Raw genomic sequence first — 15520 nt, forward strand, 5'->3', positions numbered from 1 at the left:
TCACTGCACTAAATTAGCTCCTAAAAACTATATATGGACACACACTATTGTCAATTGGAATTATAACATCCAGTTATCAGTTTGTTTCCATATGGAATGGCAGCAGAATCTATAAAGCCAGGGCCACACGGAGGAATACTGCGCTCCTTGCATGACACTCGGCTCACACTGGCAGCACAGCGGGAGCCATGTGTCATGCGAGTGTCACTGCGACTGAGGTCCAATCATGCGATCGGACCTCACCTGCGGGGGGCGGGCTGGCACTCAGGAGGGGAGGGCCGGTGCTGAGGAAGGGAGGGATTTATCTCCCTCTCTCCTCCGTAGCCGGCTATTGCCATTCTTGCCCTGCACTCGCGGTACACTGGTGTACTGCGAGTGCAGTGCGATTTTTCTCTCGCCCCATGGACTTGAATGGGTGCGAGAGAAATCAGGAACACATTACAGTCGCAGCATGCTCCGATTGTTTTCTCGGTCCAATTAGATCTGAGAAAATAATCACTCATGAGTGCTGACACACAGGCTAATATTGGTCCGAGTGGAATGCGATGTTTTATCACACTCCACTCACTCGGATTTTCATGCCGCATGTCTTAGGCCTTCTTCTAAAACAAGATACTCCAGAGTTGTTAGTATTTATTATACAGGCATGTCAAGGAAGCAGATTAGTCCTTCACCAAAATATTGTCCGTATTCGACTTACTTGACTCCTATTTTTACAACGAAAAGTAGTAAATAGTTCAAGAGGGCAGTAAGAAGGCTTGACAGGAGGCTTACTATGATTTGAGGCCAAATTACTTCCTAAAAATCAAACAAATAAGAAATAATGCATATAACTGAGTAAATGAGCATACATTGAGTGGCTGCGTCTGATCAATACTAATAATGTAGTGCTCAATATATTAAGTATTAAAGTGTAAGAGTGGTGGACTCCAGCTGCCGTGTTACTACCCCTGAAGACACTAATCATATCAATGTCATCTGTTGTGAACCGTTTCCTGCGTCTTTTGTAAATATTATGTCATGTGAATTGGAACGTAATGTGATATAACGTAATGTGAGATATTGTGATATATTCCTGTGATATGTAATGTTGATGGCATAATGTATAGTATTTGTATGAAGATGTTTTGTAAGGAGTTTTAACCAGCAACAGATGGCAGCGTCAGAAGTAGTTAAAGTATTGAGACTAGCCCACTCTGGAAGGGGTCCCGCAACAGGAAAAGTGACGGTTCAGTTTAGAGTCATTGAAGACATACTGAGCAAAAGTGACAGATGAGTAGTTGGTCGGTCATAAAGGTCGAATACAGTGGGCGGTTTGTGGCAAGGGAAGAAAGAAGACAGAAGGCAACATAGCGTGAAACTAGAGTGTGGCCAGAGACGCAGGGTGTGAATAGTGTTGTAACTAGAGACTGATCCTTCAACGGAGTGGCCCCAGATGAGAGGAGCAGGAGGATGGTTGCTTAAAATGTCAAGGTACCGGGTGACTTCTACTGGTACAGGACTCTAGGCCCCTTAATTGTTAAGGTACCGAGTTAACGTCAACTGGTGTGTGAACGTAGTCAACCAATTGAGCGGTGTCCCTTTAGATGTCCGGGTGTGCAAAGCTTTATTCCAGTCATTAATGGATCCTTAAGGAGACTGAACATGGGACTGGAGGAAAGGAAGGTGACTGTCACTCTGGACTGGGTTGCACTGGGACTCACTGGCCCAGTTAGATTGGACACAATACAGAGGGAAGTTGAACTGTTTCTGATATGGATGAGGAAAACCGTAACATGTTGGAAGATAGGCGCTCGTTATCTGGAATGTACAGTATTTAGAGCACTACTACAGAAATGTGGGCAAAGACTGTCATTTCTAGAAGTGCCATGCTGATAGGCTACTATCCAAAAACAATGAATGCAGTCACAAATTTAAAGGGTACTTCAACAATGTATTAGTAGTTTAAGAGCGTGCATATTTATGCAACCACATTATTTTAATTCCTTATTTTTTCACCCCCCTTCCCGGAAGATTGTAGATTATTTTCCAATTGAATTGTACAGATTATGGGTGATATTAAAGGTGGAAAAAGTTCTGAAATTGTTGTTGTTATGATTTTTTATGTGACATAATCTTGACATTTTAACAGGAGTGTGTAGGCTTTTTATATCCACTGCTTAACTATAGATATATGTACTATACAGTATACTATATATAATATGTTCATATTATTCTAACTTTATTATACCAGTTGTTACAATTGTAGTTGTTGGCAATATTATATATGTTAAGCTTTTTTAATACTTACATTTGTTTTTACAAAAACCCAATTCAACTTTTGCTGTGGTATACTAAGTACTGTACACTGATTAGGCAAATATTCAATACAGCTATTATAATTCATAATTTCCAATATTTTATATCACTTGTTATATGCCAGCTATATATCAGGTTTATACAATAATGTTTTGTTTCAGGTAAAAGAAACCAGGGCTGCAGATATTGTTAAAATGTTCTGTAAGACATTGTTCTATTGATAAGATGTCACAGAAACGAGACGCCACAAAGTTTTTTCCAGCAGAATTATCCTTCCAAACTAATAATTCTTTATGTATCGATTATGAATAGTTTAATTATTACCGATGTTCTACATTCTTTGCTCTGGGCGTGCGTAGAAACTCAGTGGCTGCGAGCCAGAATTTTTATTTAAATACTGCACCCTTTTGCAAAAGGTCAGATTCCTCTCTCATAGTCATAGGGATCCTGTATACGCCTTTTTATCTTGTCATTATCTATCCCTTTTAAATGTAACTTTTTTCTCAATGAATTTTCCTTTTATTGAAATTACCTATGAAAACCGGTACAAAATTTCCACATACATTCCAAATAGAGTATGTGGAAATGTGGAGCCCCGTGCTCACCTGCAGGTCGCCTCAGGGTCTTCATGTGTTGGGAATCTTCTGGCCACAGGCAGGTCAGGTTAATTTCAATGGGAATCGTGACACCACTCTCGGTAATTGCGGTCAGAGGGTGACCGCCACTGCAGTTTAGAGAGCGTCTAGGGCTGATGGTAATGCAGTCTAATGTTATGGCCTCCCGGAGTGAGGCTGGCCCCAGGGGCTCTGGTGTAAGTGTGTAGTACCACAGGTCGCAGAAGAACTCACACACAGGCAGCAATGTCTTTCAGGGTTTTTACTCACTTTTCTGATGGTAACGTGAGAAAACCCGGGCGATGCTATGATGGACCAGGTGGAACCAGGTATCCTTCAGGCTGACTCGCCTTCCTAGCCCTTCTTGTTTGGGGTGACTCTTTACTTGTAGTACTGCGGGAATCACCCAGGGAAGTCACAACTCCCCTTTCTGGCTCGTTTGCTGATAGCGTGGACCAAGCAATGCTGGCTGCTTGCCTTCTTTTACTTATGGGCCCCCTCATTGCTGTTGATGCTGCGGACTCTGTGTGGTTCCGTGAGGTACATCCAGCACCCTCACCAGCAGGTTTAGCAGGCCGAGTAAATGGGTTCCTGCTCTAGGGACCTGTTTCCCCATACGGGACTGGTTTACCGGTAATCCCCTTACTCAGCCACCTCTTCACTAGGTGGTTCTCAGGCAGCGCTACTGGGTAGCCACTCTCCCCCGCCAGCAGCCACTACAGGTGCAGGGTCTGACAGTGACCTGCTCTTCTGCTCTACACCTCAGACGCGGCTGATCACCTCCTTCTCCTCTAACTGCCACTGCACAACTCCCGTCTCCAGTCCCACTACTCCACCACTAGCTGGGATGCGAGGGCTACGCTCCCTTCCTGGGTCTGCCCAGGGGTCCCCTCTAAGCTGTGTGTGTGTCCTGGGTACTTCGTGTCTGTGCGTACACATCCTAGTCAGCCATCAGGATTACCTGTTTGTACTGACCCAGCGTGGGTGCAGTACTCAGTGGTGCCTGACCAGGTCAGGGGCGCCACAGATCTATAATTGCTGAATCGGTATATTAGAAAGTATTTACTAACTGGGGGAAAAAATGTAGTTTATTAAAACATTTTTCCCTTATTATACAATACACAAATTATATTTTTTGCCCCTAGCAATTTGTAAAGTTGTTTTGTAAGTTCCTGAGTTTTAGACCTGTAGGTACAAGGTACAAGAAGAGGTTGAGAATTAATGAAATTTATAAGGGCAAACATTGGCGGTCATAGACACAAGAGGGCCCCTGTAAAAGAACAGTATATGGGCCCTTTTCAGACTAGGCCGCTTTACCCCTTAGGCCCCTGCTGCACCAATGATATGTCTGCCCCTGAGGACATCCACTGACAGATTGCTAGTGGTCCACTACTAGTGGAGCCCCTTGCTCCTCTTGTGTTCTGTGGTGGAGAAGACTCTAAATAGGACATATTTTAATAAAGCAGATTCCTGTGTAAGTGTTTGGTTCCACTTGCATCTTGCACGGATGAGTGCAATCCGATAAAAGATCAGATTGCTCACACTCTAGTGCAAACCTATGGGGCAGGGTCCATCTGCGAGTGATTTCTCATGCCATGGTGGCATGTTGAATGAACAGCAGCATGCTGCGTTTGGCAGCGAGTCTCGGCTCACGAACCTCATACAAGTCTATGGGAGCGCGTGAAACATAACACTGCACTCACATGTCATTTGACTGCAGTGCGATGTACGCAGAGACAGGCCGCGGAGGAGATAGGGAGAAAGTGTTCCCTCCCTCTTCTCCGCCGCTGTGACCCGATCGCAAGATCAAATCACAGTCGCGTGACCCTCGGCTGTCGCTCGCAGTAGAGGGTCATTAGCATATCGCTTCTGATGCTCTTGCATCGAAAGCTATACACTAGTGGAATCATACCCTAACAAAAAGTGTAGAGGACATGACAATGCTAAGTAGAGAGCAGTGAGTTCCTTCCAGCAAACCTCTACATTTGCCAAGCTTATAGTGCCGATGACTATTGTAAGTGTTTTCACCTGCCAGGAATAAAGTAACAGAAAATTTATTAATCCATGCACTTGGCATGGTATAAATGTTTATGGCTAGTCTAGGCCCCGTTTTAATAAAAAAAACAGGATTATCATCTATAACAGCATACATAATTTAACTACACAAATAATGCAACACTACACTACTAATATAATACTACTATTACTACTACAACTAAAAATAATAAGATAAAATCATCAGCTTTACAAATAAATGTACTTTTATCAATTTTTACAGATTACTGTATGTTGGTAGAGAATGTACCTGGTTTTGTAAATAGCGAAGTTTAATTTGGAAAAAGAAAAATGCCTAAAAAAAATACAAAATATGTAAGTTAAATTGCTATAGAATGCATGGGGTCATTATATGGCGCAACTTTCAGCTAAATTATTCATAGGAAGAAACACAGTCTGAAGTTATCTTACATAAGGTAAATGTACTCTCCAAGGCCACATGCACACGTTGAGTATTTGGTGAGATTTTTACCTCAGTATTTGTAAGGCCACGTGCACACGTTGAGTATTTGTTGAGTTTTTTACCTCAGTATATGTATGTATTGTAAATAATGACACTTTACAGGCATATTTCCCATGATATATCGCCTGCCTATTGTTAACCATCTAAGGGTACGTGCCCATGATAAGGACTCACTGCATCCTGGAAGCAGAGTGTCCGCGAATCTCCTCCGCAGGAGACCGCAGTTGCTTGTGCCCACGATCAGGGTCAGTGCGCTGCGGTCTCTCGCTTGTGTTCTCCCTACAGAGGACGCATGCGATTCCGCAGCAAACAATTAACATGCTGCGGACTGGAAAGATGCACCGCAGATCAGTGTTTGCTGCAGAAAAAACAAGCACAGTGGGCACAGGATTTCTAGAAATTCAATCTGCTATGCTTGTACTGTACAACACAGCGTTTTGGACGCAGCGAAAACACGCTACATCCAAAACGCTGCAAACACTGATCGTGGGCACACACCCTTAAGTTGTTTATTTCTGTAGCCATGCACATAGAATTTTAAGGCAATTACTCATTAGTAGCTACCCAAATATTTGTACTAATGTGAATATGAGTGCACAAACACACACACATATATATATATATACTGTATATGATATATATATATATAAGTGAGGCATCCCCTCTCCTGCCATTGATATTATCAGGATTACGATATCCAAAATGCATAGGATACTTTTCATACAACCCTGCAGGGTTCAAATTGCTGAAGTAGATGACGACTGCTTGTATTACTTAGACCGAGTTCACATGTCCAGTAATCATACATTAGAGTGGATCCAGCAGCAAGCCGTTGTTAAAAAGGTTGTACAAAACAACCTTTTTGTGCAATTAAAAAATCTATATTTTTGTGGGATCCATTTTTTTTAGCATTGGAGTCTACGTAAAACAGATCTATTAGTAGATTGCTATTCATCTTCCATTTGTAACTGATCCATCAAGCATAAAATTGATCCTTTACAACTGAAAGAAAAATGAATGGCTACCGTAAATAACAATCAATACGGCTATTAAATAGTAATCAATTAATGGATCCATTTTCCATAATGTTAAAAAAAAACATCTTGCACAAATCAAATTTTTCAAACAGTCAAAAAAATTGTTCTTTTTGCCAACAGATTGTTGCTGGATCCGTTTTAACGGAGGATTAATGGACCTGTGAACATAACCTTCGTACATAACTCTATATTTGGTAAGACTTGATATTTTAGTAAAATTTATATACTTACTGGAAGTGCAGGAATTAAAATCAACACGCACAATTCCGTTTGCCTGTTGCAATATACAAGTATATAAAAATAAAATGTAACAAAACCTTTTTATACCATTATGACACAATACATATTAGTTTAAAGTGAACCTGTAAGGTCTAATATGCCCCCAGAACCACGGGCAGTTCTGGGTGTATATTCCTAATCCCTGCCTAACCGTCCCTGTATACACTAGCATAGATAAAGATCTTTAGAAAAAGTATTTCTAAAGATCTTTTATAGTATGCTAGTGAGCGAGGGGACTAGTCCGCTGGGCGTTGCTTCCCTTGTGGGCGTGCTAACATGCTAATGAATGTGCAGCGTCAGAGTCGTCAGTGTCGGACGGTGATGGCAGCGGAGAGGTGATTGAGGTCATCCTCTGATGCTGTGGCTTCATTAGCATGATAGTAAGCCCACAGGGGCGTACTAACATGCTAATTGGGCTGACTAGCCAGGAAGCAACGACCTTGGGACTAGTCCCCGCGCTCATCAGCATACGATAAAAGATCTTTAGATCCCAACATCAGCCAATTTCTAACAGTCAGATATCCAGCTAGATTTTGATATGCTTTACAAATTTTGCAAGCGGAAGTCTTTTTTTTTACCCTCTTTTAGTTGTCAGCTAATAGAATACATTGTTTTATATTTGATATTTGTAGATAATATGGCCAACATGTAGGAGCATCATAGCAATGCATCTAGGGTGTTATGAGAATGATTAATCAGTAAAAATTCCGTGTCCATAGTGATGAATGTGAATATGCATTTTTCCAAACAAAACCAAAAGTGAATAGCCAATACAACAAAGGTAGTCTGAATGTAAATATAAAAAAGTAAAATATTCCAAGTACCCCAAATTCTTGATGAAGATGTGGTTCACTACATGCCTCTTTGCCATATCTGTTCTGGTCATGTCCCCAGTTTAAGATTTTTTTGGGCTGAAGTACAATTTTCTATTTTGGCCAGATTCTGCCTGTCACATCCATGTTTGAATGCACTGCTGTAACCCATGCCCTGGTCACTAGGCAGCGCTACACTAATGTTTTTAGATTACTGACACGTATTCTCGCTTTCCTATACACCTGGGTTTTGCTGCAGTGATCTGGTAGGTAATTAGCTCTCTGTTGGGAGCTATTGATGGGGCTCCCTTCTATATACTATCCCCAGCAGAGAGTCTGTAGCTGCCAGTTATGTTTTAGATTTCAGCTAGACCTTGATCTCTAAAGGGCGCTTTACACGCTGCGACATCGCTAGCGATGTCGCTAGCGATCGCACCCACCCCCGTCGTTTGTGCGTCACAGGCAAATCGCTGCCCGTGGCGAACAATATACGCATCACACGTACTTACCTGCCTAACGACGTTGCTGTGGCCGGCGAACAGCCTCATTTCTAGAGGCCGGCGTTACAGTGATGTCACAGAGCAGGCAACCAATAGAAGCGGAGGGGCGGAGAGCAGCCGCATGAAGGTCACTCCCACCTCGTTGCCGGAGGACGGAGGTACGCTGTTGTTCATCGTTCCCGGGGTGTCACAAGGAGCGATGTGTGCTGCCTCAGAAACGACGAACAACCTGCGTCCCAGAAGATCAACGACATTTTGAAAATGAATGACGTGTCAACGATCAATGATGTGGTGAGTATTTTGGATTGTTAGCGGTCGCTCGTACATGTCACACGCAACGACGTCGCTAACGAGGCCGGATGTGTGTCACGAATTCCGTGACCCCAGCGACATCTCGTTAGCGATGTCGTTGCGTGTAAAGCGGCCTTTACACTTTGCTCCTGTCCTGAGTGATTTTGTGTATCCTATTGTCTGAGCTTGACTTGTTTTTTGACTACCTGCTTGTCTCTTGATTTTGTCCACAACATGACCTTCCGGTATTCACCCAGTGTGATGACCCCTCTTGCCAGCAGCCCTTCCATGGAAGCAGTTCAGTGAACCCCATTGTAAAGGGGGCTTTACACGGTAGCGATATCGCTAGCAATTTCTAGCGATATCGAGCGTGTAAGTACTCGCCCCCATCGCGCATGTGATTGTTTGTGATCGCTGCCGTAGCGAACATTATCGCTACGGCAGCGTCACACGTACTTACCTGGTCGGCGGCGTCGCTGTGACTGCCGAACAATCCCTCCTTCAAGGGGGAGGGACGTTCGGCATCACAGCGACGTCACCGAAACGTCACTAAGCGGCCAGCCAATCAGAGCGGAGGGGCGGAGATGAGCAAGACATAACATCCCGCCCACCTCCTTCCTTCCGCATTGCGGCCGGCGGCAGGTAAGGAGACGGTCCTCGCTCCTGCGGTGTCACACATAGCGATGTGTGCTGCCGCAGGAGCGATGAACAACATGGATAAACAACCCTTACCGATTTTTGAGTTTGGGACGACCTTTCCATGGTGAACGATTTTCACCATTTTTGAGGTGGCTTAAGGTCGCTGGTCAGTGTCACACGCTGCGATATCGTTAATGACGCCGGATGTGCGTCACTAACAACGTGACCCCGACGATAAAAAATTAACGATATCGTAGCGTGTAAAGCCCCCTTAAGTCTAGATCCCTTGACAAGGATTAAAGGGCAAAGGATGGGGTTCCTTTGGAATCTGACAGACAGAGTAGCTTGTGCCAAGTCTGTTCAAGGTGGTGGCCTCTGAGAGATGTAACATAGCCTGAAAAAGTTCTAAAAAAAAAAAACAACAAAAAGAGTGAACATATGCATAGAAATGTCAAAAACAACTTGCTGTGGACATATTTCTACTTCTGTTATTTCTTTTATCTGTTTCAGGTTGCAAAAACCATGATGCAGCTAAAAGAATTGACTTGCCTGCTATTTAGGCAGTTAAGAAGCCACCACTATGTTATATATGGAATTAAAATTAAAAAAAAAAAAAGGCAGCTGTTAACTGTTAAAATCTATGGGCTAGACATAGCTCTCGCTGAGAATCTGCCTCCAAAGCTCTGCTTTTAAATAAAAGGTGGTGTTACCAGTGTGAGACATGTAATGACTGACAGTCTTCTCTCCTTATCTATATGTCTCACACAGATTCAAAATAAGTTGTTGAAGTAGATTCTTAGGGAGATCAGTGTTTGGACCATAAATCTTTACAGCTCCTTTACATATTAAGAAAAACATGGCTTTCTCGGGAATAAGACATCAGATGGCAGATATCAAGATATAATTTAAAAACTGTGCAGTAAAAAAAAACCTTAAACTGCATATGAAAAGTTATGGCTCTTAGAAGAAAAGCAGGACTAACTGAACACACAAAAACAGAAAATCGCTAAATCTTGAAAAAGTTCTTCTGCAAAACTTGTAAACATTCTTAAATCTATATAAATCTGGTATTGCTGTAAATCTATTGTACTTGTCGCGCCCCAGGGCAGCCGAGCTGCTCGGATCCAGGCGGTCCGTGGCTCAAGGGGTCCTGTATCCGGGGGCACTGTCGATCAGTTTTAAATAATAGGAAAATAATAAAAATAGTTCGACTACACCACTCACGGTGCGCGGCCAGGGATGGTATGGCCGCCGCTGACGGTCCTCTCTGGGGATAATGGATAAGGCAGCGTGGATGGTGAAGCCCTCTGCGAGTAGGGCTTTTCCCCAGGGGTAGGTAGGGGTTAACGTGGAGGCGCAGGGAAATAACTCAATCCAGACAGGGGAGTGCAGTTTGGTCGCTTTTACTTACAGCTGGGTTTGCACCCTGGGGACGTGCTGGATCCCAGGTGTGCCCGGAGTCCTGTATCCCTGTGCCAGCCAACCTGGTGCCACTCGCCCACCGATGCACTCGTGTCTGTGACGCGTGACGCCCTGGCAAAACCAGGTAGTCACACAATAGGCCCCCGCATAACACCATCCCTCACCTAGGTCACATACAGCCGACCTGAAACCCTAGTCACTGCCCTCAGGGCAAGACAGGCACACCAGTGGGCAGGACCAGGCAGTTAGGGAACGCCCACCTAGGGGTCTACACAGCCCGGGGTGGGAAAACAGTCAGTTCAAGCAAACAGTTTGGTGTTGTAGTTCAAGTTGAGAGGAGTGTGGGCTAAAGCTAGGTGTAGCTCCAGCAGAGGAGAGGTCCAAGTTAAACGGTGCCAGGGTCGGAGCCCTGGTACCTTGGCTAGGTGGCAGATGGTGGTCTCCATCAGCAGGAGACGGGAAGACGGCTTGGCATATCCGAGGAGAACCGGAGCAGGGTTGGAGCCCGCCGGTACCAACACCGGAGACCTGACCGGAAACCATGCACAGAGAGGGTACTCGGACCCTGAAGCCAGGACCGGAACCAACGGCCTAGCTACCTCAACCGATTGAGGGCAGGATTACAGCTCCTGTGCCAACCAAAGTCCCAAAAGCAGACAACCACCCACAGATAGGGATAGGGCAACTGCCTGGGCCCATAGATCCCACGGGTCAGCGTCAGAGGGCACGGCTCCTCGGGCACACAGACAGCTGGGAGCGGACTCCCGTGTTCCACACCGGGAAGTCCAAACACACAACCACAACCAGTGCAGAGGAAGAGACGGCGACCATCAGCCCGGGTGGGGGACCCGAGTACAACCGGCCGCGGTGGCCGGCCACCAGCACCTAGGTTTACCAAAAGACTCGTGTGATTCATTTACTCGTAAGTAACCAAACATCCCCTGCTATCTCCTGCCATTGCCATACCCTGCACAGAGACACTGGGCCCCGGGGTAATCATCCCTACCCACGGAGGGGTTAACATCCAGCTGCCATTGCATCTCCCCCGGGTACCCCACAACAGCAGTGGTGGTGTCCCACTTCACCACACACCGTGGGTGGCATCACATATCAAATACGGTTAAGGCCGTACAACTACATCCCCCTTTTCATTCGGCGTGTCCACGTGACCCCCAGGTCCACAGGATCCCTCAAGCCACACAGCGGGTCCAGATCCGAGCAGCGCCAGCTGCTGGCACGGGGGCGGCACAGGTCCTTCCTGGCTTGAAGCACCCAGAGGTCCGTCTAGTGTCTGAGTCCTGCTGTAGGCAGCTTGGACTATTTAAGGGAATATGTCCTGGTCCTCTCTTTGCTGCTGATGCCTCAGACGTTAGTGGTGGCAGATGAGTCCTGGAAACTCATTTGCATGGCAGAGTTAACAGAAGGCTTGAAGTCCCGGTCTGTTCTGGGATCTGCACGCCGTGTGTGCAAATTACTGGGAGCCCTGGATTTCCACCCCCACAAAATTCCACTGTCCCTGGAGCTTGATCTCTCGCTCTCCAGCTACTTTCTCCACTGAATGGCTGATGTTTCTCCTCAGGTCCTGGCGTTGTCTTTACTACCACTCTGCCGGCTTTCTTAAGGCCGCTTTACACGCTGCGATATCGTGACCGATATCGCTAGTGTGGGTGCCCGCCCCCATCGGTTGTGCGACATGGGCAAATCGCTGCCCGTGGCGCACAACATCACCCAGACCCATCACACTACTTGCCTGCCCTGCGACATCGCTGTGACCGGCGAAATGCCTCCTTTCTAAGGGGGCGGTTCATTTAGCGTCACAACGATGTCACAGCTGCGTCACTGAACCTCCGCCCAATAGAAGCGGAGGGGCGGAGATGAGCGGGACGAACATCCCGCCCACCTTCTTCCTTCTGCATTGTGGGTGGGAGGCAGGTAAAGAGAGGTTCCTCGTTCCTGCGGTGTCACACATAGCGATGTGTGCTGCCCCATGAATGAGGAACAACTTCGTTACTGCTGCAGCAACGATATTTGAGAATAGACTCCCATGTCACCAATGAGCGATTTTGCACGTTTTTGCAACGATGCAATTCTGTGACCCCAACGAGATCGCTTGAGCGATGTCGCAGCGTGTAAAGCGGCCTTTACTCCTCACTCTCCTTTCAGTTTCCTTCTCTTTCTCTGTGACTCAAGATTCCTTTGTCTGTCCTGATACCTTTGCTGTCAACTCTCTCTTTCTCACTACTGCTCACTTCAGACTCCTCTCAACCAGCTTCTCCCTTGTCTCTCTTCTTTTTTCTCACTCCCTACCCATACCCCTCAGGCCACTCGCTCCTCCCCCCAGGTGGCTGCCTGTTCGCTCACAGTGCCCAGCCCTGTCTCCTGGTTCTAAGTGTAAGGGCGGCTTTGCACGTTGCAACATCGCACGTGCGATGTCGGTGAAGTCAAATCGAATGTGACGCACATCCGGCGTCATTTTCGACATAGTAGCGTGTAAATTCTAGATGATACGATACGATACACATCGCTGTGTGTGAAGCCGCAGGAGCGAGGAACATCACCTTACCTGCTGCCGGCGGCTATACGGAAGGAAGAAGGTGGGCGGGATGTTTACATCCTGCTCATCTCCGCCCCTCCGCTTTGATTGGCCGCCTGCCGTGTGACGTTGTACGACCCGCCCTCTTAGGAAGGAGGCGGGACGCCGGCCACAGCGTCGTCGCAGGACGGGTGAGTGCATGTGAAGCTGGCGTAGCGATAATGTTCGCTACGCCAGGAATCACAAGATATCGCTGCTGCGACGGGGTCGGGGACTATCGCGTGCGACATCGCAGCATCGGCTTGCGATGTCGCAACGTGCAAAGCCCGCCTAAGAGTTCAAAAAGGTCTGGACATCCACAGAAGACAATGATCCCAGATATCTTGTGATTCCTGGCGTAGCGAACATTATCGCTACGCCAGCTTCACACGCACTCACCAGCCCTGCGACCGTCGCTCTGGCCGTCGCCCCGCCTCCTTCCTAGGGGGGCGGGTCGTGCGGCGTCATAGCGACGTCACACGGCAGGCGACCAATAGCGGCGGAGGGGCAGAGATGAGCAGGATGTAAACATCCTGCCCACCTCCTTCCTTCCGCATATCCTACGGAAGCCGCGTTGACGCCGGTAGGAGATGTTCCTCGCTCCTGCGGCTTCACACACAGCGATGTGTGCTGCCACAGGAGCGAGGAACAACATCGGACCGTCGCGTCAGCGTAATTATGGATTACGCCGACGCTGCAGCGATGATACGATTACGATGATTTTGCGCTCGTAAATCATATCATCTAGGCTTTACACACTACGATGTCACATGCGATGCCGGATGTGCGGCACTTTCAATCTGACCCCACCGACATCGCACCTGCGATGTCGTAGTGTGCAAAGCCGCCCTAAGTGTCCTGGTGTGATGGTGTATATACTGACTGGCACAGTTATGTATGGCCCGAGGTGTTACAGTGATGTTACCTTGTTTTGTGACACCTGGTTACCGCAGGGGCGTCACATACTCATACAATAAAAGGTAAAATGTGACTTATTCCACAAGTTGAAAGATATAAATTAAAAATATATGTATATGGTATCCTGCAATAAAATAAACAAGCATCTGTCTGTATTGTCTGAAAAAAAGTTATGGATGTAAGAAAAACTGGATGAAAAAACTGAATGAAAAACTCATCTCATAAAAATAAGCCCTCATACAGATTAATCAGCAGAAAAATAAAAAAGTTATGGCTCTTAGAACAAGATGAGGAAAAAATGAAAGATCAAAAACTAAAAAAAATCTGGATCCTTAAGGCCCTGTGCATAAGGTACAGTTTTTCATCTGTTTTTGTTGCAGTTTATCTTGCAGTTTGTTGCACTAATCTGCATGTCTGTCCTTATCCTAGCAAAGTCTATGAGAAATCAGAAATGCTGTGCATATGCTGCTTCTTTTTTCCTTATAGTTTTTGGTGCATAAAAAAAAGAAGCAACATGTCAATTGTTGGTCCAGTTTTCCTGCATTTTTTAGCCCTTCCAGCCATTGAATACACCAAAAAAATGCACCAAAAAACACATCCTAAGACGCATGCAATTTGTGGTGCGTTTTTCGGCCACAAGATACGTTTTCTGGTGCCGAAAATTTGTGCAGGGTGCGCACATACCCTAAAGGGATAATATAGCTTTGTCACTTTTGTCAGTTTTTTGGTATCAATGTGTGAGAGATAAACATACATTTTCAATGTTTTGAATTGACAGTTTTACTTGTTTTTATGTAGGTTCTATTAACCCCTTAATGACCGCCGATGCGCTTTTGAATGGCGAGAGTCAAGGGTACTTATACTTTTGCAACGGTTTTTAACGGCTCTCAGGTAAAAGGGTATAGCGCCCCCCAGCGTCGGAAAATCTCCGGGGTTTCAATTACCGAGGGTAGCTAAAAAGCTGGAGATCATGATTCAGGTCGGTTTTTCCAGTCCCTGGTCACATGATTACTAGTATACACCATATAACAGTGACCATGTGAAATATAATGCAGCGCCAGTAAAAAAAATGATAAAACATGTCAGATGGGAGATAAATGTCTTCCCCCAGTCCCGGTGTGGCCGAAGCCTCCCCCATGCCACCTCCCCCTCCTGATTATCTAAAATGATGTCTGCACAAGTGCCTTGCCCGCTGCATTCATTCTCCTCCTCTGATTTCTGTCTCATGTGACATATCAGATGAGGAACAAACAGGTCCAGCCAGGTCACCCCATGTCACCCCCGGTCCTCCCCAGTCTCCCGTTAACTGCTGCAGCGCTGATCCCCCACGACCCCTCCATCTCCTTGTCTTCAGGAAAAATGTCGGCCGCATGCGCAGACAGCAGCTCTCAGCAGGCTCCCTGTGCGCAGTGACACTGAGGTGAGAGTGAGTGAAGTATTCTCAGTAAGACCACTGTACCCACACTCCTCGCATGGAGTGCCTGCACCTCCAGAACATGAGGATACATTCCCTGAGCGTGCCCCTCATATCCTGGAACAGAGTCATCGTGGGACCTAAAAAAATTACGACGGACCGTATTTTTTTTTCCAATAAATTGGTGAAAGGTGTTTTTCAAATTA

General features: G+C 46.1%; 1 protein-coding gene across 1 annotated transcript in view; it reads right to left on the minus strand.

Annotated features, from left to right (window-relative positions):
- LOC142289823 (multidrug and toxin extrusion protein 1-like) overlaps nucleotides 1–15520 on the minus strand; it is a 131304-nt gene that overhangs the window by 79818 nt on the left and 35966 nt on the right. The window contains exons 5-7 of the mRNA XM_075333753.1: nucleotides 6699–6741; nucleotides 5218–5262; nucleotides 701–798 (exon numbers count right to left, since the gene is read on the minus strand). Coding sequence (XP_075189868.1) covers nucleotides 701–798; nucleotides 5218–5262; nucleotides 6699–6741 — 186 coding nt within the window. The remainder of the gene's footprint in view (nucleotides 1–700; nucleotides 799–5217; nucleotides 5263–6698; nucleotides 6742–15520) is intronic.

This window comes from Anomaloglossus baeobatrachus, chromosome 2 (assembly GCF_048569485.1).
Source record: "Anomaloglossus baeobatrachus isolate aAnoBae1 chromosome 2, aAnoBae1.hap1, whole genome shotgun sequence".
Taxonomy (NCBI): Eukaryota; Metazoa; Chordata; class Amphibia; order Anura; family Aromobatidae; genus Anomaloglossus; species Anomaloglossus baeobatrachus.